The following is a 26,172-nucleotide window of genomic DNA, read 5'->3' as shown; positions in this document are numbered from 1 at the left end:
TACAGATGCAATCACTTGTTACAATGTCAATGAAATAACACAAAAGAAAATGTGTTAAAGATCAAACCAGTGGCTCCCAACCTTTAGGGCCTGTGTCCCTTTATAAAAGAGCAGTGTCTATTGAAGCTCCTCATCACAGGTTTTTAGATATTTGTGCGCTGTTAGATGTTCCACGAGAACTATCCCATCTTAACTTTTGGTTCCATTTTCAAGTAACTGTCAGAGGGCCAAGAACTTTAAACTTTCTGCTTTTCTACCAAATTAAAGATCTCACTCCCTCAGACTTATTTTGTGAGCCTTAAGATGGCCCATAGGCTGGGAACCACTGGACTAAACTACGGTAACTAACTGTATATACAGTAACCTTAAAACTGGTTACACACCGACCAGCAGTAGTAAAATGCTGTTTTCTCATTGATGCATCGGTAACAATCTAATAATGCCATATATAATAATATGTCAGTCACAGGGGAAATGTTTCTGCATATTGAGAATTTTTACATTTTGGTATTGGTAACTTTCCTTAAGCAAAAGAGTACTTATTCTACAACTGATGGTAAGCCTTTTATAGTTGACATTACAAAGCTTGTAGGTTAACTAGGGCACATTTTGCCCTCAATTTAAATGCACGTCTACATTTGTCTCCACTTACTGATCAGTGAGAAATCAAGAAAGGTTGTCACACCAAATAAAATAAAATAAAATATGAAAGTGCTTTTGACCACAACTTATGCAATTATTTGTCGACACAAACACAAACACACACACACATAACTTAAACTATTTAATACAAAGTGTCACACAATAAAAAAGGATGCAGTCCAGTCAAATAGTATATTTTTTATGTTTAATTGTTTATTGTTTAAGTCGCATACAGTATAATCTCTCATTGGTTTCTATGTTGCTGAAGTTTGTGGACTGAACATCTGTCATTCTGTTGACCATCTGACTGACTTATTGGTTAGTGGCTGTGCTGGTTGAAGAAGATCAGTGCTGCTGAATTGATGATCTCCAATGACCCATGCTATGCTGTGAACAACTATGTTCATACTGTGAATATTATTGTCTAGAGGGTGTATTGGCCACATCAGGGCTTTTCACACAGTTGATATACGCAGATAGACTGTATGAAAGGCCAATGAGGATATTTCAATCAAATCTAAATATCTGAATTTCATTAACGTTGAAACTTCCAAACCTAATAAATTCCACCCACTGTAGGTAGATCCACCAGCTCTTGAATATTGCTCTTCCAGCTCAGCCAACAGTGTCATCTAAAGCCTTTGCTGTAAAAAATAAATGCAATCTGAAGAATAATGCCATTTCTAAATAGTCTATAATCAAATTCAGGAGAGAACCTCATAAACAACTTTATGTATCTCAACTCCAGTCCAAGAAATATTAAACCATGTGCTAGATATGCTGAATCTGTCACGTCATACATCCCCGTTAGCGTTTGTTTCGTTGTACAAGGTGTGCTTGTCCTCATCAAAATATATAAAAATAGGCATTTTCTTTTTAAAAGGTAGATACGGTTTCATCGAGTTGTTGTTCAGCATCTGTTGTTGCCCTGCTGGGGTGACAGCAAGCATAAATAGCACAGGAAGAAAGGTCAGGAGGTGAGACACAGCAAGACAAGGGGTAATTGGATAATTACTGAGTTTGTGATCACTCAATACATTTCTGTAGACCGCTACAGGTCTAAGTTAATGCTTCTTTGTGGAAAACAAAAAAGGGCTTTGACTTGATTCAACACTAGCCACAACTTGAGAATTGACAATAATAAACCCATGCCCAAACATCTCAAATGTTCTTCTTTTAATGAGCAACGCATCTTTATATCATACGTCAGTCAGCATTGAAGTGCATTGATTAAAAAGTAAGTGCAAGTACAGATTTTGATGCATTCATTTCGACTAGAGGATTAAATTGTTTGCAATGTCGCCCCAAAAATAGTCATTCTACAGGGGCACTCTGCAAAAGAAAACCGCTATAGTTGATGCTGTTTCTAACCTAAAAGATATATGCTTTTTTCCCCCTCATTTCAAGCTTTCTTAAGTTATCTCTGAGTGACAGTGTGCAGGAGCGATTTTCATCTGCTGTCTGCTCTCGGCTCACTCCAGTCCATCAAACACAGCACATTTCCCCAAAATCACTGTCATGCTTCCTGACTGATTTCTCAGTGGTTTCTCAGTTTGCATTGAGGAAAAGGGCAACTGAATCAAGCCAGCGGAAGCACAAAGTTTGTGAGAAGCACTATTTTAGTGCAATAGTTTCACACGTGGTAACCTTGCCACCTAAAACTGGCTATCTCTGCATAGAGATGGAGTAGAGTTCATATCGTACCCCCATCGATAGGCCTTTCACTGAGGGAAGAGCCATTATTTGTGGTCATGTCACCAGAGCAAGGATAACATCATCTTTTGAGGTAATAAAAAACAAACAACAGCATGAAGTTATCCATTAAAATGCATTGTCCCCAGTATCTTGGATTCTGTCATCAGAATTTGGATAATACTTATTGAAACCATAAGGCTTTACGATAAATGCAACTTGGCCATATGATGGCCAAAGTCTTCAGTGGAGGCATTCCCCTTGGACTCTAGCTGCTCTCGGAGGAGGTGGGCGGTGCTGTGGAAGACGACCTTCGTCGGGACACTGACTGTGAGCGCTCAGGGCTGTGTTTGTCATAAGGCTGGAGCTGCACCTCCAGGAAGTCCCTGTGCTGCTGGCTGATGACCTGGCTGATGAGTCCCGGCAGAGCCTGCAAGTTACTCAGTAGAGTCTCCAGCTTTGTCTCCAGCAGGGCAATCCTCTTCTCCATGTCCTCTCCTCTATCATTTAAGTCCGATATCATGTCATACATGATGTTCTGAGTCTGGAAGAGGGGAGAGGGAACACACTTAACATGATCATTTTCCAAACTGGTGTTTTTTTGTGTGATGGACAACCTAGAAATACTATATGTATCCATTATTAACAAGCAGGATAATATATTTAAAAAAAAACACAGGCTTCTTTAATACGTCAATAACTATACAGTTGAAAGAGTTCATTCTGAAAAAGAGATCAAGTGGAAGACTGTGAGCTTCATATTGAGAGATTCAGCTTCAACACATTCAGTTCAGACTTTAAATAAAAAAACATGAATAGAACAGCCATTACCAACTGTTATTGTCTTACATAAAAACAATTAAATGATAGATTCACATTTTCCCAGTTTGTCTGGAAATACAATATTCACCTGCTCATATGTACATTGACAGCGTTCATTGACTTCATTGATTCAACAGTTCGGTCGAAGCCAATATGAGGCTTCAGCAGTTTGAGGTAGACAAGTCAAGTGGGTGTCTTCTAAAGTTACGGTCTTTTTAGTTTCCTTTTAGTGCTTCAATGGACAGAATTTTCTTACTGAGCTACGGTGAAAAGAGAGGAACAAAGAGGGAATTTTGTACTAAGAACAGAGTAACTTTGGAAGACACCTGCTTGATGTGACTGACTCAGATTTCTGAATCCTCATATCAGTTTTCAATTAACTTTTAAATGCATTTTTGCGCAGAACAAGGCCGGTGCATTTTGTATTGTTTTACGGCAAAGCTGAAAGAAATGTGAACCTATCCTATAATCTCAGCATCTAACATAAAATGCCAAATGGAATTGTTATGGAAATATCAGCTATCAGCGTGAAAATCAAGTCAAACTGACAAATCCAATTCTACAAGTTAAATGCTTTTATTATGATGCTGTCACAGAGTCTATGTTATACATTTTATTGGCTGCAATTTCCCAGCCACAGCAGAGTAAATTCCACATTCAAAAAGGTCAGTCCAACGTCATGTTATGTTACAACTTTCCCTTAAAAGCTGGCTGAGACGGGTAGATTTTATATGAGCAGTTTACAAGAGTTCATGTTTCCATGCAGACCAGATTACATTAGCCTGTGACCTTGAGGAGACAGGAAAGGTGTTTGCAGAGTTTGCATGATGCTTTCTGCTCTTCTGATCCATCAACCATCGGCTCACGGACCTCTAAATGTACCTTAAGCTGCTGCTTTTTAATTTCCGAGGTTCAGTTTTCAAGAATAGTCAACAGCACACTAAATAAATCCATGTCACATTTCAGATGTGGTGTGGGGGCGATGCTGCTGGAGGGCGGCTACTGAGGTATTATTCAGCAGAGGACTAATAATCCCTGGCAGCCTGGAGGCGATGCCATCTATCACTTACCTTGTCCTCTTCTGATTTGAGGGGGGGGGATAATGGGATAGGTTGTTTATTTCAATTAACGAGAACTAAAGAAGCACTGACACCGCTCAACCTGACAGCTAGTGGAGACAAGGGTTTCACTGTGTTACTTACATAAACACTAATCTAATCCTTGACTTGTTGTCATGCATAGATTTAATCAGTGGCTCATAAATGCAATTTGACATTCAAACCGTTTGCGTAATGCTAACCAAACACTAAAATATTATGATGTATTATCTTTTCCACATGCAATCATTCCTTTGATTAACACGTCGATTGCATGTGGAGCTGATCTGACCCAAGTCTGGGCCTCATCTGTTAATCATGAAGTGTAATAAGAACTAATTAAAAGGTGATGGTGTGAAATGCTATAGACCAAGAAAAGAGGCCTAGTAAACCATTAGGGAACCAATATAATCAATAGAGGATGAAACTGATGGTGCAAGACTATATGCCATTATTATGGATCCACTTTAACTGCATAGTAAAACCACACAATTGACACCATCAACCCATTTCTGGACAAGAGAATGAGAGAAAGAGAGAGGAAAGTGGCAGAGATTGTTTCTAACTGCAGCTTGAATAAGCAATTTAGTAATTTGAGGACAATGAGGACATTTAATTCAGCCTGAAAGACAAAGTGAGGAAAATGCTGTGGAAAGAAAAAACATTCACCCAAACAGTGCATCACCTGAGTCACATAAAATGAAAAGCCATATTCTATATTAGACTGTAGAAGAGATAATGAGTTAAGGGGATACATTGCGATCTGAGGGATTTCACATTGCACTGCAGTGGCGATGCAGCTGCCAATAATATGTTCAGCTCTATTTCGTTTTTTCCACTGAGAGCACGAGGAGACTGAAGCTACTCTGCCCTCTTATGGCAACAGACTCTTACAGCAACGATTACAGATCCAGCTGAGTGGCACTGGCTTTTAGCCACCTCATATCCAATGTCACATCCCGACTCTCGCTGCCGTTTTACAGCACAAGTGCTCGGGCAATATTAACTAGGCTAATACCTTTCATGACACGCTGGCCTGAATCCAGTTTGACTGTGCTGTACGTTTGAATGTCAAAGCTCTCTGCCTTTCTCTCCTCTCTGCCTTTAATTCTGGCTGAATCATCAGATCACAGTGTGTCTCCCTTCCCAGGTTACTGATTCTGCTGTGTCAGGCTGGCGAGCTGCCTGGTCTTTCCCTAAGGTTTGTCAGCTTCTGTTTCGTGCATCTGGAGGCAAACATCAGAGAATACAAAACGCCACAGACACAAAGGGGTCTTGTCACTCTCGTTCGGTAATTTTGCAGAGAAAGTGTCCTGGGGATAGCAATTAACGCTGTGAAATAAAATGAAGTTATTTTTTCAAACCCAAATCAGAATCTCAGGTGAGTGCAGACAACCAGAAGCATCACACAGATGTATCTTTGATCACCCTGTGAACAGCCTGTCTGTTTATTTGACACCTGTAGACTTTGATCATATCAGAAAACACAACTAATTCAGCGAGTGAACTATAGCATGCATTGAGTTCAATCACACAAAGGAAAGAAACTTATCAGGGTAGCTGTGTGTCCTAATGTACAATGCAGCAGTAGACTGTACGTCTAGCTTACCTTAGCAAGGTCCACTAGTGAGTTTGCTTGGTCATTCAGCTTGCGTTGCTCCATTTTAACACTTCTCAATCTGAACACAAGACCATTCAGAACCCAATAAATTAACGCTATCAGAATTGTTGTCATTAAATTTGTGCACACACAAGGCATACACACGGAGAACACGCCTAGGACATGCACAGGGTGTGTGTAGAGAATGCAGGGGTCAGTCTGTTTGGTTGAGTTGCATGCACGTGGAGAAGAGACCACAGCGGGTGGGAGAGCTGCCACTGAGGACCCAACCAACACATCAACCATAGTAAAGGAGCGAGGCGGACTCAGACCACTCACGTCCTTTAGCTTCTTGATGTGTCAGATTATAAAACACCACAAACGGCTACAAGTTCTCCTTCTGGTTAAACCAACTTTTCTCTGTTTGAGTATATGAATTATTTAGTCACTCAAAAAGCCACATATATCAAACATCGTTTAGAGACTAAAGTTTCATCTTTTGAAAGCAGCAATCTGCACATATGTGGACCGTTTTCCTTTGGAGACTTCCAACACAAACAAAAAAATAATTGTTGCATCAGAATTGAGAAAAAGTACGTCTTCACAATTTGCCACTTAAAGGAATCCTGTTCATCTTCAATCATGACTAGAACATTAAACATGACTTGTTTTAATAAAGTCATCCTTTTTTTTTCCAGTGACAGTAAACTTATGGCCCACTTAAAAAATCTTACTTGTAAAGTCTGCAAAAAATAACTTGCCTACTTCATACAACATGCTTAAATAATTCACATCTCCTGTTTATTAATTAGGCTTCTAGAGCCTGTTCTACTCATCGTCTCAGGGGGCTCAAAAACAGCAACTATGCAGTATGTCGACCACACGTGGTTTCAAGATATAAAAGAGAATCACCCACGCATGCTAAATTAAACTTGGCACAATACACAGAATAGCATCTCGTTGGCGAGTTCGCAAACGTTTCGGATACAATTAAGGAATAAAAAACACCTTTAACTGACTGAGACATGAATGCAGTTTGAGGTGATTACAAGGTTGTGTGTGAATCGAAGGCAAACAGTAATGAATATCGAGAAGGGATTTAAGGGGCCCTTGGCGGGGGGGGGGGGGGGGGGGGGGTCCTGCTAATTAGCTGAGATGCACCCATTCTCATGCAATGCCGGATCATTTCTCCGTTTCCTGAAGACAGGCAGATGTGGAGTGAAGATGACCGGTTAGACCAACAGAGGGTGCCACGGAGAGTCACTAAAGGAAACTACAGGCAAGGGACGGTGTCCTCACAACCGAGGACCGAAATGCTTCATACAAAGCAGACTCAAAAGACAAGAACAGAATAGAAAACGATTGCACTTTTATTATTCATGTGTTCAAATGAAAGAAAAACGGGGGCATCTAAAATGATGGAAGTCAATAGGTATTTCATGTTAAATGACTTTGCCGTCGATGTAAGACCTAAAAAATTACACATTTCACAGTTGGATGACCAATAGCTTTGAGATGGGGTCAAAGCACAGGGCAGCTTGAGGTCAGGACAAGGAAGCCCACGTGCCCTGTCTTTTATATTCTATGTGTCTCCTTCCCTCAATCAATCACTCCTCACGGGCATTTCTCCTTTTCAATGGCCACTCTAAATCTGCTTGCTATTCATCAACGGAAAACGGCTACGCTAAGCTTTTTAATACCCCACTAAATCAGTTAAGGCAATCTCAGTTAGTGCTGCACCATATTCTTTACCCTCTCAACTTGCTTTCTTTGTCATGACCTCCCTTCACCTCATTGTGGAACGAAATGCTAATTTCTTCTTCAGTGCAACGGAGAGGGTGACCATGCTGCAGCTCGTCATTCTTTTTCCTGTCCCCGCTGACAGCTTCGTGCCGTCGGTCACAGTCGCAGCCCCTCGGGCTCAAACGGGATTGCTCGAAGACGTTGCCCTGACCTTCCTCTCGGGTCACGTTCCCGTGTCTCCAATCCTCTCATCTCTGAGCTAACTGGCACTCACTGCCCTGCCTCTTGCTACGATTCCCACTTCAACCTTGTAGATGGAAAGAGACAGCTCCCTAAGGGGATGGTCTGACCGCACAGCTGTAATGGCCTAAAACATTACATCCGGTAAGACATTTGGTTGCATGCGTGCAACATCATGCCTGTAGTGTGATAGCCCGCACCATCCGAATAAACTCAGGGGTGACAAAACAGTGTCTACAGCTTACTGTGGTAATTCTTCTTAGTGCAGAAATGCATGACGGCCGTATGTCTGTGTTATTATGCTGCATACCAGCCATGATAACACCATTTCAGCGTCTTTGCTACTGTGTCATCCAACAGAGGAACGGGGGGAAAATGTGGCTGCAAAAGTAGCAACAGGCGTAACAATGGTTCCACACGCCGAAAGATGACCCTGAGCCCTGATCTGCATGAGCATGACTGCTACGTTGTTTGACATGACTTGAGGGATATGTTGAATCATATACTTGTGTTACTCATATACTTGTGTCTCCTGTGGAGCTCTAGTCGTCATCCTTCGGTACGTGAAAGCACAGTTGATTGGAGTTTAATCAGTGGCTTTCTGATTAAAGATCAAATTCTCATCACATCCATGCAGAAATGGAAAGAAAAACACCCTCCATCACCGATAATTGAAATTCACTTAATATTCATCTGTGGGTGTGTTTAGAAAGTGCAGCATGGGTCTACCAACTAATAAGACTTGAAAAGGTGTTTTTGCTGGTTATTTAAAGCTGTTTGTTTGCAAAATGCTGAAGATTGAAGGAGAAATGTGAGACTAATGTGTATTTGATCAAATTGGCATGCTATTCAGTTGAACATCTAATAAAAACTTTTGTAGCAGCTTAAATGAAATAATCTGGCAACATTATGATTGTGTCATGTGAAACCATTCAATCATTGCAAACTACCACATCTTTTCATGGCATGAATTTCACTTATCAAATGAGGGAGTGTAATTTTTTAGTCACATTATTGGGTTCAAGGACAAGCTCTCTTTAGCATGCACACAACAGGTCTGTATCTACATGTGAGGCGAAGACTTACTTTCGAGCTCTATTGCATTGTGTCGACACAAACAGGAAAAAAAGGAAACATGAAGTAGACAAATGAATTATTACAACATCAGATAAACATATTCAGACGGCAAAATCTGTTTTGCTCAAATCTTGCTGCTGGAGCCCTCATCTCTACGCTGTCACCTCACCTCTGAACAGCAGCAACAATTCTTTCTTGACTTATTTATTTCTGCAACCAGGAAGTCTTATCTCTGTGTTTGGACTGTTTACGCTAGCTGCAGCTTTGCTTGCTCTCCTAGTCTAATCCCTTTTTTTCCCCCACACACAAGTCCTGGTTATCAGAAATAAAGTCAATCAAAACAAACTCTCCTGTAAACATTCACCAACGCAGACAGTGCCTCCAAGCGTATATGGCCACATTTCACAACTGTTTACACCTCACATCCTTTACAGTGATTGAAGACTTCTGAGAAAGTCTTTCACAGCTTTGACCAGAGGAAACAGGAACAATGATATCCGATTTGATGTTTGCTATCGCCTCAACACGGGTCAATGATGGCTGTAGGACCTTTCCAACTCTCCACTTGAGCGGTCTGCTGGTTGTCAGGCCGCTTCCTGTCCTATATTCATCTCACCTAAAAGCGATAGTTAAAACTCTCCAAGATAAGGCCTGCGGACACACTACGTCACGAAGTAAACAGATAGAGGATAAAGGTGTGACGGTTGGATGTTGACACCATGCTGAGTAGTTGTCCTTGCGCACAGTGCTGGACGTGACTTTTTTCCCACTGAATCTGGTTCTCTATAGATTTAGCTTTAGCTCAGAGGGATTTCCATTATTAGGCTGTCGTAGAGAACAGGAGGTGGACATGAGACGCTGTCTTCACCGCTGCAAATCGGATGAATAACACAGCAAGGACATAATGACTCGACAAAGCAACCATGACACAGAAATCTGGATGTGGGTTGCAGCAGCAGCAGCAGCAGCAGCAGCAGCAGCAGAGAGAGTTTGTGTATTTCTCTACCTCTATGCCCTTGTAATTAAAAACCCTGATGTCTTTGAAACATAAAGATTAAAGAGCAAATCAAAGTTGCACACCACAAAGACTCATATATGTGCATAAAACCACAGAAAGCAAACAAACATACAAACAGGGGACATTTTACTTGAGCATAAGGCTACATTTTAACAAAATCCCCGTCATCTAGTGACTTATTCTAATAAAGCAGTAATTGCAAGAAGCCACAACCTGGATGTGCTTCTAAGCACTGTAGGTTGAAGAAAAACCAAGAGCGAGGTGAGGCTAAAATCAATACGTAGACAGCACTTCGGGGGTCCGCGGGGACCCACTAAAAGACTAGCTGACAGGTAAGTGTCGGACCAGCCGCTAGAAAAGCAGAAACCCACGTGTCAGCCCGACATCTGATTTACAGCGAAACAAACACAAGAGTGAATCTGACCGCAAAAGGTGAGAGAGAGATCAATATCATACTGCTGTCAATTCTGTAACTTCAGAATATTTCAAGGTCAAATTAGTTTCTGGAATAATTCTGTAAAACTGAGAACCGACTATTTACATAATACACCAACAGGCTTCTGGGAAGTTTCCCCAAATGTCATTCAAAGGAAAATGCCAGTTCACAATTATTTTGATAGAAATGTCTTAAAAGAGCCTCTAGTGTATCAGTGAATACCATTTACATAAATGTAGTTTTCTCGCATATTTTGCCACTCTTTATGCTGCAGAATCAACAGGCCAACTCATTATCACATCTGCAAATTTAAAGTTAGTCAAGTCAGGTGAAACAAGTACAAGATTCTTCAACAATACAAGCACATATTTTTGCTACAGGTGTCAAACAAGTCAGATTTCAGGTCGGTGTTGCATCGGTACACCAAGTGAATACACTGCGGGATAAAAGGCATTAGACGACACATGAGTGGCGAGGTCAGGGGTTAAGAGCGGGGTACCTACTGGTGAATGGCTTGGAGAAATTTCCTCTGGTGCTTCCTGACTCTGGCGTGGTCCATCTTCCTCACCAGTTTGGTGTTCTTATAGATGAGCCACGTCTCCCTGAGAACATTCGCAGCTGTGTTTTTCACCTAAAGTGCAAAAAAAAACAACATTTGAGTTAAGAATGCAGAAAGGGGAAATACCTTTAATGTAAAAAATAACCGAATTTGGGAGCTTTCACTTACTCTTTTTGTTAGCTGGGTGTCCATCATAAAATTGTGGACATGTTTTTCAGCTTTGGTTAACTCCAGTTTCTTTGCCACCACAGCCACCACCAAGGCAGTGCAGCCAGCGCCCTGTGAAATAACAAGAAACAACAAGCACAACAATGTAACTTACAACGTATTTCCAGTCATGAAACAGAAGTAGCATGTCAGTTACTTTCAGAAATATTTCAATATCAGAAAATATTGACTGGCGTAAGATCAAAAACTACACTGGAGCACTCAGTCTGCCTTTCTCACCATAATGCCAGTCAGGAGGCAGACTCCTTTCCCACAGTATGTGTTTGGAACCATATCCCCATATCCAATGGTGAGAAACGTGATTGAGATCAACCACATGGCTCCTAGAAAGTTGCTGGTTATGTCCTGGTCGTCATGGTACCTGTAATAAATGATAAATATGCAATAGGTTGACTGACCTTCATGCACCCGATGCAGTCCAGCTTCACCTAATAACGTTTTCTCATTTAAAAAAACCAAAACAAATCAATGCAGTACTGTACATATGAATAAATGTGTCTGAATACTGCAGAGCTTTTTTTCTTGTAAATCATTTACTCTTCAAGTTCAGACCCAGAGTGAGCTATGAAGTGTGTACGTTTTCTATTTTTATGCCTTATCTATGTTTCATGCTGAGCAGTGCCGCATAGCGTGAGAAACGGATCCAGGCACCTCTCGCAAGCTCTCACAGTCCACGCTGCGATGATCCACAGCGAGATGGTGAAGACCAGCAGCACGGTGCCGGGACAGATGGTCATGAGGGTCTTCATCACAAATCGTGTGTTAAAGTTAATCTTGTTGAGCGCACCGATGCTGCGCGACGAGGCGTCCGTGAAGAGCTTGCTGTGCAGCAGCATGACACGAGCGATGAGGTACAGCCGCAGGAACATGGGGATGGACAGGATGATGTCCACATCTGCATCCGTCTCGGATGGCACGTAGGAGTAGGCCAGGCGTGCTGTCCAGGTAAAGGTGTAGTTCCCTGGGATGGGGTGGATGGCGCACACCAGGATCTCCAGGCAGATGAAGAATATGCGCTCATATGTCATGGCTATCCTCCAGTCATCAGCTGCGTTGTCCACCATAAATAACTGCAAGGAAAGGGCACAGTGAGGCCGATGGAGGGTAACATTTCCATCTTGCTGACACAGCAAGCTACAGGAAATCATTAAACCCCATTAAACAATAAGTCACAAATAGCCTTGAGTCATTAAATCATATTTTTTGGTCACATTTTCTGAAGACCATTGCAGAGTAAAATTCACTGTGCTTTAATTGGAGGAGGAAAGAAAATAATAAATAAGTGATATGATAAAGGGGCGACGCTACACTCTTTCAAGGGCAAACATGGCCTTCAGATAGGCACTGAGATATCTGACGAAGGTTGCAATACTCAAATATCATGACTTAGATTTTCTGAATATATGTACACAACACAAAGAAAGACATGGTGTTTTGTATGTTTTCACGGCTAGCCATTTGACGCTATTCATTTATGTGTAGTACAAAAAACCCCGCGTTAACCTATCTCAAGGTTGAACCATTTTCACGGATGATTTCCAAATTAAAGTGAAATGGATGGAATGCAACGACTGTCTGAAGGGTGGAAAGTTAGAGCTAAAACGATTAGTCAATTCTAATTTTTTAAGCAAAAATAGTGTAAATATGCCAAATATTCTTTGGTCCCAGCTTCTCAAAAGAGACGATTTGCTGTTTTTCTGTCATAAATTTCACTGTAAAGTAAATATCTTTGGGTATATGGGACATTTGAAGACCTCACATTGGGCTCAGGCATCTACAACTCTACAGCAAATGGAAAGAATGAATGCAATATGTGTACAGTAAGATAGGCCAAATAGTCCAAACATGATGCGGTTTCTCTTTCTGCTTTCAGACTCCTTTGAATAAAAAAGGATTTAAAAAATACATTACATTAACAGCTTGCATTCTCAACTTTAAAGCGTTATACTGATGAGAACATCTGCCGCCTCCACATTAGCGTTAGCTTCTGATCGCCTGGCCACCCCGACCAGAAGGTAGGCTGTTCCACTGGGGAGTTCAGAGTGGGTGGATTTCAACAGGCCTCATCACTCTTCTCCACCCTGTCCTCCGTCATCGCTTCCTCACTTGGTCACCTCTGCTGCTGCTGCTGCTCCCTCCTCTTGTTCCTCCCCTCCCTCCTCCTCAACGCTTTCAATCCAATCTACGGTTATCTTCGGCCAGAAGATTCACTGCTCGGTGTATTCACCCTGAACTAACGGCTGAGCCCATGACCGCCATCGCCAGCTCACTCACGGCGATCCCCGGTCATGCTTACAGACGTAGATGTACTCTCTCAAGTTTTCTCTTTGCAGGTTTGGGTTGCAGATTAAATGCTATCAGATCCCCCTACATTTCTCAAATAATTCCTCTTTTTGACCCGCCATACTGATATTCCCTCACAGCTGTTCCTGCTCTATCTACTCAATCACCTCAAGGTCCTCTGCTTGTGTACAGGCCGTCACAACTGGCAATAGATATTTCACAAAATGCTGCTGTCAGCAAATACAAGCAAGGTTTCCTGGCGGCTGTTTTTGCCATGAGAGCAGAAGCCTCTCTAAAGGGGAGAAAAGAAAAACTGCACATGATTACATTTTGTCGGACACCTACTTAATATGCTTAGTAATTAATTATACTATCTCCAGTAATTCTCAGGATTGCAATGTTTTTGCTTACAGTTTAGGTAAGTTTGTCTTTCAGCTTCGCTCTAATATTCAAAGTGTAGATTTAGATTTTCAGTTACTCCACGAATAAATGGTGAAGAATAGGTTTGTAATGGTTAAAATAAATGTCTCAACTTTTTCATGGCCCACATTTATATTTAATTTCATCATTTTCTTGCAGCATTTACAGTAAAACAAACCTTTTGTGTGCGACATGTGTCGTAGAGGTACGTTTTGCCACATGCAGAGGACAACAATCAAGTCTCTATATCAGGGCTCTTCTCCCCCTAGTTTCTAGTGGCATCAATATGTCAGTTTTCAGACATAGTAGATATGGATATTTATAGTTATTACACACACACACTCCCTTAGCTGTTAAAGTGTGAAATGTAGGATTTATTGATTTATCAGTCAAAATTGCACTTTTAATTCTAGAAGAAATCAAATGTTAGAAATGATATCTAACACCAGAGGTGGGCCGTCAGGGCCAGCTAAGCCTTCTCTGCTGGCCTAAACAGAATCACAAAGTTATAGCTATTTCATAATTTAATAATTTTTCACAAATACACTACATGTATTATACATTTTCTTTGCCATTAGCTTATTTTCTCATTGCACAGCTCCTGTCTTCCTCTGTTGCTCTGCTTCCAGCCTGCAGCGCTGCTTCCAGCACAGCTTGTTTTAAGGAGAGCTGTTATCCAATCAGATTTCACCTCTATGCTGTCTCTATAGGAGAGAGGCCCGAGGTCCTCGAGGTAGACTTTGCAGATTAAAGTCAATGGGGACGATATTGTTGATTGTCATAGTCTTCAACCAATCAGATCTTTAGTTTGACATGTTGGGCGTATTCTTTGACGTGCCAGTGGTACCGAGGTAGTCTCCTAAGTACGTCTGCATTAACGTGCGCCGTGATTGGTCAGTGGGCCAGCGTGACTTTTGTCAAACAGAAAGCTAGCTAGCAGATCTTAGTGTTTAGTAAGAGGTCATGTTGAAACATATGTAAGATAAGTTATGACATTTCTAGCGTTTTGCTTGGTTTTACCTAGCTGTGTTTTTTAACCCTCAATGGCAGAAGGAGGAGGAGAAACAGATTTCTCAAGACCAGAAAAACTGGACATCGTATCAAAGGGTCGGTCAACCCCACAGCTAGCATGGAAAAGGATTTGTACTAATGGTATTTCTGGCTGGTTGCACATTTTATGGCTAAGAATGAAACTTTTGCTGAGACCCGATCTACAACTCAACGAACACGTTCGCAGGAGGACCTCTGACTGCAACTAAACTGAACCGATGTTCTGAACAACCGCGGTATTAAACTCTTTGTTAACAAAGAAAGGAGGATGGACTTTGTCTTTAAGTGAACAGCAGCTGTGGTAAGTGACATGCTTTTGTGTTTTTACATCTGCAGTAGCGTTACTACCATTAGATTTTCTACTGTGTCATTTTTATGATATGGTGAATATTGTTCCCTCCGATGTGAATAATAGTTGAATGGCTCGTGCTCCTCAGTGTGCGGCAGAATACGCGTGTTAGCGCTGCAGTGTTGCTGGATTGATTTGTCATGCTTTGTTGTCATATAAATATATGTGACTAGTTCATGTGAGTTTGTTCTTGTTATTGTGTTAATTACATTGATTCTGACTTGTCCGTTAATGACGGAGCGTCCCGTCATCGCGGGGTTTGCCGCGGTTGCTTTTCTGTTAAGCTAGTTTAGCGTAGCCTCAGCTGTTTTTGGTTTTGATTTTTTTTGTTCTGAGTTCAAAGGTCACAAAGCCCGTCGTCTCCTACATGAGCGCAGTCCACCGAAAACATTATATTTCCCACAATTTAAGCTTCTGCATTTTCCAAATGCATTAGTATTATTCAAACGTATTGTTCGATTCGTAAGCCTCGTACCGAACGGTTTAATACAAATACATGTATTATTACACCCCTAGAAACAAATAATAACAGTAGCTGTGGCTCATAATTAGTTTATTCAACTGTAGTAGGACAGCACAGAAGGCCCAGGTATAAAATTCACGGCCCGCCACAGTCTAAACACACCCTGGAAGCACACATTACAACTCGGCATCTTGCCAACTACCCTCCATTTAGTTTAATTTGGACATTCCCATTATAGAAGTAAAAATTGTTCCAATCCTGGGGGGCTAATGGGATCAGTGACCTAGATTGTAAATTTATCAGTGATATGTAACATAAAATTGAAGTGCTGACGAAGTCATATTTTTCACATCGAAATGAAAGGCGCTATTCAACATGTTCAAGGACAAAGAAAGCACATAAAAGGCAATAACGTAACACTGACACTTTTCTCACAGACATACATGATTGCTCCACATACTCCAGCTTGACAGCTTCAAAGGCGCTCTGACGCTACAGCTCAGCCCCTGATTTGCTTGAACACAAAAACCTTCACTGAACGCACAACAGCAAACACAGCACGCTTATTACAGCTTCGGATCCAATTATATGTCCAACAGCCACTGTGCAAGAAATATCAACTCTCAACAAGCCGGCACATTACAACAAAAACAGAACAAGCTGCAGCTAATACAAGTCCCCGATCAAACGGTACAACTGACCCACAAAGCCTCTGCTACTCATTTATAGTTATTTAAAGGCGACAATCAAAGTTTCCCCCAAACACAGAAAACAGACAAATTAAATTTTCAGTGGCAGTTGTTCATATCAAATGAGCAACACCAAGCTCTTTTAACAAACTGACGTCTGTCCGAGAAGTGTGTAACTCTAACCACAGCTCGTCTTGTTCGCTTTCCAAGTGAGTGTAATGTAGACATGGAAACACAAGCTGTGACTCCACTCTGCTGCGGTTTCTTACTTACAGAGTTAGAGCTCTGAAAGCAGCTAAATCTATTGTTTGCACACAGCACAAGCAGCGTTTTATTTTACATTTTAAACAACAAACCGACCCTGTCAAAGGCAGTTACAAAGTTTGTTACCTCAAAACAATGTAATTAAACATTTACACGCAGGTTGCATAAGGAAAGCCTACTTGGTGGGTAAAAGCAATTATGGTAATGGATGACCTGAAATACAATACTCAAGGGCCCTTTACCTCAGAGCATCAAATATTCCATGCAAGTAGCAGAACCAACAGTTATGACAGAGAGGTGGAGGAAACTACAATGGGTGTTTTAAATCATGTCAAAATACGGAGGAAGACTGTGAGAGTCAGGCCTAAAACCAGACAGTTCAGGAAATAGGACACTAAATTAGTTACAGGAGGCTGACAAATAATTTAAACACAGCGAGTAAATGGATTTTAAATGTGAACTCACTTAATTACAGTTAAGACGTGTAAAGAATGAAAGCAAAGAAGACTGCAGTCTGGCAATCAGCACTATGACACATGCGTTTTAAAGCATCACAACCCCAAAACTATTAGAGGCTCAAAGAGTCCAAATTAATCTAATTTGTGTTGGTCAAGTAGTTCTCTGTTTTTCTTCTTTTTACATTTTCTGTACATACAATATAAATCAGGCAATCAATTGTACCGATAATACAACAAGGAGGGGAAAAGTAGAGAAGAAATTGTTCTTCAAAAGGAGAATGGTCTCAGAATAACGTAAAATTAGGAAAAGTAGGAACATCAATTTCAAGCTGAAGCTTAGAAACATACTAAATGAAAGTTTGGAGAATTTGTCGGCTGATTCAATTACTTAAAGGGTCAGTGCACCCAAAAAAAACATATTTTCCTGTGGCATGCAGGTCGTTTTTGGTTTTATTTGCCCATATTTTGGAATAGCTCTTCATCAATATGCTAACATGCTCACAAGGAAAAAAGCTAACATGTTGATGGTTTTTCCAGTTCATTATCTCAGTTTCACTGAAAGCAATGCTCTCTTTCTCGGGAAAGCCCTGATCACGTTCAAACAGTTACACAGTCTCACCTGGAAGATGTCCAGTACAATCAGTCTGCTGGCCACTGAGCAGCTCCACTGAGCAGTTGGGGTTAAAGAGTCTCACATAGCCAGATCCATCTCCAAAAGCGCTGTGTCAGCGCCAGAGAATGGTCTGGGTTCAAACGTTATCAACCGGCTATGAAAATAAATGCTCTGGCTCGTTTTGTATTTATTTAAATCAATCACAATCACCTTGGGTAGCGTTAAACATAGGATATGCGGGGAGGAGGAATGCCGGCTGACATAGGCGGCTAATGGCAGGCTTATACCTACAGTCTACATCCGGTGAGTCAGTTTACGGTTAAGGGCCTTGCTCAAGGGAACCTCAGTGGTGGTTATAGCTTCTCTCACCTTTAGGCCACCACTGGTGTATAGCAGGTATAATGTTTACCATGTTTAACATCCTAGTTTAGTGTGTAAGCATGCTAACATTTGCTAGTTAGCACAAAAAATAAAGTACAGCAGAGCCTGATGGGAATGCCATTTGTTTTGTATTTGTATCGTAAGTATTGGACAAATTAAAATTTTGAGTTGAAAATGGCATCAGATTAGAACTGAAGGGATCACCGAAGTTTATTATACTTCATCCTGACGGAGACATGAATGTCTGTACCAAAGGGCATCGCAATCCATCCAATAGTTTCAACATTTTACTCAAAACCATAAATGTCAACCTCATGAGGACCCTACAGTAAAAGTCAGGGGGTCACCAAAGTCGATAGGCTTCACCCTCTGGAGAATCACAATATCTGCACAAAGATTCATGGAGATTTCCATCTGGACCAAAGTGGAGGACTGACCTAACGACAGCCCGACTATCATGGCTAAAAGAAAAATCAACGGCAACGTTTCTTTCCAGAAACAAAGTCCCTCACACCAAACTGAGAGAGAGAGAGAAGAATTAATCACAACCTGGGCAAATCAAAGCTATCTGCATAGCCAGATACCTTCATAAAAGAATTTGGAAACAATGTATGTTTTTTTTTTGTAATTTTATCTAAACCCAATTCTAACCTTAACCCTGGCCAAAATGCCATCTTTTCCCCAAAAATGGCATCCTCACAGTGACAATAAAGTACACATACATTAAGTTACTGCATTGTGCAACACATCTCAGAGAACAAACCGCTGATACAGCGACCGCGATGACGATTTGAGGGCAAATCAAGCTTCTCTCAGCTTGTTTTCTGATGGCCACCAAATACAGTGTAATCACTCAGAGTGCAGGCCCCTCGCTCATCATGGGGAAGCTTCATTCATGTCGGGTCGAGAGACAATACAGCTGAATTATGTCCCGGGATCATTCTCCGCCTGCCGCTGTCCTGCGTCTACACGCTGTAGTCTCAGAGGAGTTCACCTGCGATGCAACGCTGGGTTGGTTACTGGTTTCACGACGCTCAATATAACTAATGGAGTCCGGCTCAATATTTAATCTGTGTAATGTGGAGATGGGAACATATATCTTGTCACTGAGGATGAAATCGCTCAATCTCATTAGTGAATTAGGTTGAGAGGTTTGGCCCGATTAGACATTAATGCAATGCTTTATTTATTATATCAAAGTGAGCCACTAAAAGGCCACTTTGCTGAGTAAATCCGAAGCTGTTGCTGATTCAGTTTGCTTTTGTTTCTGAAATTAAGTCTCACATTTGCATACACATTCTTCTCTTCAAGCAAAGTAAAACCACTCTGAGCCAAAGTAAAAGCTCGTATAAATCTTTCTTTCTTATAGCTGCTGGAGCCAAATGCATTGATAACCTAAAGACATCTACATGTTTAAAGTCAAATTCAGAACACAATTTAAACGCCATCAATAAATCATTTTCAGGCTCATTGGGAGGCTGAGTGTCTCTGCCCTTGAAAGCTGGTATGTTCAGTGAAAACACTGAGGTCACCAGCTAGTGGTGGTTATCTGACTCCAGTCTGGAGTCTCAGGTAGAGGACAGATTTCACTGAGACATGCAAAGCGTCTCCTGCTGTTAGACCATATCTCTGACACAGACACACCACCCAGGGGCAGTCTCACAAGCATGGCCAAGTTTGACTTCACTGGCAGAGTTTTGGCGATGCGTTGCTGTTTTATCTTTTCTGCAGATTGTCGAATGTAAATACTGTGCAATTGTGAAACATCAGCGCTGACTTTTATCACAAAAAAAATATACACATCAAAGACAGAACAGACGCAAAAGCATCTTGCATTAGTTTAAGAAAGCTCAGCATAACTGTCATCACAAGGAACAGCGACACAGCAATGGCCTTAACGCAAATGCCTCTCGGCAAGCGAGCCTTTGATGTGAGAAAAAGGAGAAAACTTTCAAAATGTCAGTTTCTGTCTGTTTGGAAATTAGGTGAACTCATCAACCATCTTAGCAGCGAGAGCAGGAATATACTCGCGGCTCGTGGCGCATATCACACTTTGACAAAGACAAATCAAAGTCATGAAGCAGCTACAGACTCTAACCTCCATTTCCACTCGCACCGTACCGTAAGTCGCTGCCTGCCAACGCAGCAAACTCAACTAAAAAGTCTGAAAAGTCCTCCGGCGGATCGCCAGCGTTTAACAAAAGACATCATTGGGGCTGAATCAGGATGATGCCATTTGAAGGAGAAGTACACAATAATGCTGAACAACATCAATGTGTTTAAAAGAGGATTAAACATTAATGCTACGTATCCGAACTGTAGATGGGGGTACAAGTCCAAGGACATTTAGCTGGACATGGAAACACTGTTTCCCTCTGTTGATACACTTGGCTCAGTAGGTCACCATCACTGCCATTGCAGTGCAAGCAGATGTATCCATAAACAATTCAAATGACAGTTGAAGTCAAACATCTACACCGCCTGACCTGACCTTTTGAGTTTTCAGTCACTCCGAGGAGGAAAAACTTCTTGTTTTTGTACCCTATAAAAATGAGAGGGCAAAGTCTTTGCTGAGTCTGACAAGCAAATGACTTTTAAGGGGTTAGAAGTGCTGAGGAAACATTTAATCATCCTGACTTACGCTTCTAACTACATCTGACAGGCACCTGCGAGTACACATGGATGTGCATGCATAATCTACTTCACTGCAGGAGCAACATTTATTTCGTGGAAAAGTGCACTTTAGAAATAGCACTCTACTAATATCCCAAAACACATTCGCCTCATCGAGAGTAAAATAAACAAAAAAATGAAGTTAGAAAGAGAGGGTGAAATAGAAAAAAAATAGAGCTGACATAGAGATTTTTATCAGATGCAAATGAAAAAAAAGCACAGAGAAAATCCAGGGCAAACACACCCATTCAGAGCAACTGTGTGTGCGTGTCTGTGTCATTAGCAAGATAGATTTTTAATAAATGTGTGTGTGTGTGTGTGTGTGTGTGTGTGTGTTTGTGTAAGCAAGCACATATGTCAGTCTGTGGTAACCAAGTAATGAAATACGCATTCAAGCAACAACAGGCACAAAATCCCCTCAGGCAGGGTAGCAAAGGAACAGCTGGTGTGGTGGAAGTTAAAGCAAACACTAGGAACTGGTTTCAAATAAAAGACAGAGTCAGGTTCCAGGAACTGGCTGATGGTTTGTTCCAAAAAGGACTTGATGAATTAGGTGTTCAGGCTTTTATGTTTGAATAAATTGTATACAAATCATTGTGGAGAGGGGTTCTGTGATGAAAAGTGCATTGCAGTCATCCACTCTGGGGCAAGCAATTGCTTAAATAAAGTTCTCTAGGGTCAGCAAGAAGGGAAACATCTTTATCGGGAAGAGAGAAGGTTATCGAGGGTGAAAAATGTTTTAGATATCGACGTGACTGTCAGAGAAGTCTGGATCAAAGAAGTTTGAAACAGCCCTCCTGTGGGCTAAATGTGCAGCTACTGACGATTAAAAGAATGGGAAGAAAAGATTGTTTTTGAGCGAAAATGAAAAAAATTGCCTGTAGTGAAAGAAAGAATATTGCTTCACAGCCATTTTGAATGTGTAAAACCGAGGCTTCAAGCTTTCAAAAACTGCCACCGTCAGCGTATTTACCAATCCAGATGTGCTGCTGCATCACAAAATACATGCACAACAGTTGCTTATGAAACTCACTCTAATGGAAACCTGCTCTGATGAAAAAATCCCTTTTGAAAGATCACAACTAAATCAATATATAATTCAACATCAAGACAATCAAGAGGTTAAAAAGATCAGTTTAGGAATTGAATAATTTACACAGGATTAAGTAAAAGGTGTGGAAGAATGAACATGATACTGTTAACTTACAGTATGCTTTCTAATTTATAAAGAGCAACTGAACTGTCCGCCAGGGAAATGAAAACACTTTTGTTATGCATTGAAATATGGTAATGATGTCTGTGCGTTTCTATCATTCCTCATAAAGAAAGGTTTACAATGAGGCATCTGAAGGGGGCGAACCATTTTACTGTTGGGCTATTTCAATGACTGATACTCCCAGGGGACTTGTAAGCACTAAATATACCAACAAGGCTGATGAATATACTGTGGCCAATACTACTTTGAATGCAAAAGCCATGTGCCTCATGTTTAGTCCAAACGTAATATTTTTTGGTTCTACTAAATCATATTCTACATCTTGAATAAGAGCAGATGAAAACAGCTTGATCAGCTCAAACAATTCAGCTAAAGGCATCACAAAAAAAAAAATTCCCCATCGCCATATTTCATTCATTAACATGATTAAACATGATGTCATTCAAGATTTGAGAAAATGCTTTGAGTTATGCTTCTTTTCGAGTGAAGTCTTCTCTTTTAAGCTGATTTAATATCAAACAACAAACCCATTCATTTTGTGGCTGTACAACAAAGACACAAGTGCTGAAGAGAAGGGAGAACTGTAAGTAATGTAACAATCCGAGGCAAGGTCATAAAACGGGCCACGTGTTGGAACATCTCAGGAGAGGCTGACAATCTACACTCATCCACTGAGCCCTGTGAGGAGTCCGTAAATCTTATCAAAATGTGTAATGAACTTTTAATGTGGCTTCAAAAGATGATGATCAGTCTACTACAGTCTATAGTCATTAATGCAATCACAGGACTGAATAGATGTTCTGTCGTTTAAAGCCTGGAGTCATGGAACAAACATTAGACATGAAGAGTAAATATGACTTCATTGAGTAATTACACTGTCCCACACTGCATAAAAAACTCAAATGTAATACTTCAGTTGCTTTCACAATAAGTTATTTGATTCGGTAGATTTTGGCAAGCCAATCAAATTAATCTTTTCTAATCTGAAAATACAAATATTCTGCTAAACATATTCAGTACCACACCAATTTGTGGCATCCTATAAAGTTGTAAAGGTGTTAATTGAATGTTAAATTGAGCAATGTTAATTTGATTGATGCAATGAGACATCTACTGTTAACGCAGACTGCTGCTGACCCTTCAACACCAACAGTTAGAGAATAAGAAAAGTGTTACAACATTACCTGGATCTCTCTTGCATGGTATATGATAATCAGCCCCAGGAGAATGATTGTAGAAAGGCTTATCAGGCATTTTAGAGCTAAAGAATACAGGGACTCCTGGAAAAGAGCAACAACACTAAAGCCAAACAACAAACATCATGACATTAAATCACATTCTGATGGTGGTAAACCAGCCCTAGTTATCTGCAACAAATTCTGACATATGATATATGTTTGCACTATTGGGTGGTTGGACAGCAGTGGGCCTTTTGGCCTGCATGTGGGACACTTTGCAGTGAGCCTGGACTTATTTAAAGTGACTGATTTTCTACAACACCTTGAGCATAAGTTTCTTGAATGACCTGCTCTGTCAGTCACATGCAACTAAATTAACTCTGAACGGCGTGGGCTTTATGTAAATACGTACCTTTCCATAAGCTCCCCATGAGAGTTCAGTCTCTATAACCATAACAACGATCCCAAACATCCCAAAGATTAAAGCATAGTCGCTGAGCCGCTTCCTTTTCTCAAACAAGGCCCTCCTGTGACCGAGCTTTTCCCCAATGTTCTGGTTCTTCTTTTTCCCCGATTTGCCGCCGCTGTGGCCGCAGCCTCCCGCTCCGTCTCCCGATGCGTAAGGCATCAGTGTGGTGGAATTATTCTCCGGCTTGGATACTAAAGTGTCCGACGCATCTGCGGCTGAGATGGGCTGCAAAGGCTGTGACTCGGAATCGAACTCGTGTATGTTTCTGCGGGACGAGCTCAAGTTGCTCAGCGGCCGCATTACGCCGCCGTTGTATCTGCAGCTGCTCATGGCTATTTCATTGTAGGAGTTACTGTCTTTGTGGCTGCTGCCCAGGCTGCCCCGCTGCCGATCGCGGCAATGCTGCTGCTGCTGCTGCTGCTGCTGATGCCTGGATGAACTACCATGACTAGAGGGTGTGAACTCACAGACGCTGTACTGGCAACCTTGCCTCGAAGACGTTTCCGAAGGTGTCCTTAAAGTTCCCACAGTGGTCGGCGACGTCCCGCGAAAGATGAGGCTTTTTCTCGCATCACAGGTGCAGTTATTGCAGGTGCAGCATTGGTCGTGCTGCTTACCGATCCGATCCTCCCGCCCGCAGTAGTGCTGGTACTTACAGTGCTGGAACTGCTGCTCTGGAAAGAAATCGTTCTGCAGCTGCAATGGGTTTTCCATGTCAGTGCTGCCGTTTAAAGCAGCAGTCGGGTACCACAGAGCACCCGACGAAGGGCGTTATGGTACTTACGGGAGGACAGGACCGCTGCATGAATAGACCCATTTCGGCTCCGGTAGAATGTGAGCGGAGCCTCCGATTGGGCAGGGGGGGACCAAAACAACTGCCTCGACGTCATGAAAAGGTTGCAACCATGAGATGTGAAGCCCAGCCTTATTTAAACAGGATCAACAGTATTATTGCTTTGTGATTTTTAAAAATAATACCCGCACTGTTACACCTTTAGAGAGATCTGAACTTATATATATATTTTTAAAACTTTTCTGAGACTGCAGCCAAAAGGAGAGTGAAAGAAGAGAGTCTTGAAAGTGTCAATTTAAAACATATAAAAGGTGTGTGTCTAATTTTTACAGCTATTAAATATCACCCCGTGTACACAACTCTGCATTGTGAGATAGTACTGCCACAGGTGTGATTTATCTTTCGCGCACAATAGCCATCAGCCAGGCCAAGGCTAATCATAAATTCCTGACTGATTTCCCATTTATTGACTTCATAGGAAACACACGTAGCTCGCTGTCACCGCTGATTTACACGGCGCCGACTCCATTCAGCTCGTGGGGCCGCTGTCCATGTGATCGTGCAGGCCTGTAGCACCTACATGGCCAGGGCTCGTGTCAGCAGCAACAGACTGATGTGACCGCTGGTGGCTCCGTTATTAATGGAGTAGAAGAGTTATATCACCCCGAGGAAATACAGCCAACTGCCCGAGATTGAGCAGCTGTGGAGGCATAAACCAAAGGCTGAAACCCAATCATCCACACGTCCTGGCGTATGCAGCAGCAACAAATTTAGTCTTAGGACTGTTAGGTTTTATTGGAGTTATGTTTTTCTAGGCCTATTTGTAAGGGGATTATGGTTAGAGCTGCGCAGTCTGCTCACACGGCTTTCCTTGCTTCAGTTGCATTGGAGTCGTTAAGTTGTCTCTCTCTACATATACATCACCCACGAGACCAGCAAACAACAATAAAGAATCGAAACAACTGCAAAGTTGCAGGGGACGAGTTTAAAATGTATACATGTAGTGTCATATTATGAACATAGAGTCATATGTATTGTTTTTGAATAGGATTTATGAATGTGTTGCTGTTCGCGGAGCTGGAAGTCAGTCCATCGTGAACAAACTTCAGCACCGTGGACAGCTCCACTCGCTCATTGATCACTAGCAACCCTTTAATATAACAAGCCCTCTGCACAGGATCGCAATGCGCACTTACTCCTGATTGGCTGGGTCCACATACCACGTGACAGCTTTACCTTCCCAGCCCCCCCCCCCCCCCCCCCCCCTTCTCTCTGTGAGTGGATTCCAGTGAATGAAGTCAGTCTGCATAAATTCAAGCCACGTATCGTCAACAGGATGGACACGGTATCCTCTCCGGACGTACATGTTATTATTGTGGGCGGGAACACAGAGAGAGAGAGAGGAAAGAGCGCCGGAGAGTTGTTCATTTAAGCAGAATGGGGATATTTTTACACGGTAGTACGATACGAGGAGGCATTCATGTTTTCCACTTATCTTTCACATTGCACACAAAATAGTCTGTATTTTCCCTCATTTATGTCATAATCACCATCGAGGCTCACCAGCAGTTATGAATTTAGTTTTAAGGAATCTGAAAGTTAATGGAACTTTCATGGAGGTACTATCTATCTATCTATCTATCTATCTATCTATCTATCTATCTATCTATCTATCTATCTATCTATCTATCTATCTATCTATCTATGTGGCTTACAGCA

General features: G+C 41.5%; 1 protein-coding gene across 2 annotated transcripts; it reads right to left on the bottom strand.

Moving 5' to 3' along the window:
- Nucleotides 1-2,602: 2,602 nt before the first annotated feature.
- On the bottom strand, nucleotides 2,603-24,374 carry kcnn2 (potassium calcium-activated channel subfamily N member 2; the record flags this gene model as incomplete). Of its 2 annotated transcripts, none has more annotated exons than XM_079179604.1 (8): nucleotides 2,603-2,878; nucleotides 5,863-5,932; nucleotides 10,871-10,998; nucleotides 11,095-11,205; nucleotides 11,374-11,515; nucleotides 11,806-12,224; nucleotides 23,198-23,293; nucleotides 23,604-24,374. In XM_079179604.1, 8 exons carry the CDS (start codon nucleotides 24,372-24,374, stop codon nucleotides 2,603-2,605), a joined length of 2,013 nt encoding a protein of 670 aa, XP_079035730.1. The 2 variants fall into 2 exon arrangements, with proteins under 2 accessions (XP_079035730.1, XP_079035731.1); XM_079179605.1 differs by having other exon boundaries at nucleotides 23,198-23,290; nucleotides 23,604-23,990.
- Between the last annotated feature and the right edge of the window lie 1,798 nt (nucleotides 24,375-26,172).

Source organism: Pholis gunnellus, assembly GCF_910591455.1.
Source record: "Pholis gunnellus genome assembly, chromosome: 18".
Classification (NCBI taxonomy): domain Eukaryota; kingdom Metazoa; phylum Chordata; class Actinopteri; order Perciformes; family Pholidae; genus Pholis; species Pholis gunnellus.
The sequence above is the reverse complement of the archived record's forward strand: the minus strand, read 5'-3'. Positions and strand labels throughout refer to the sequence as shown.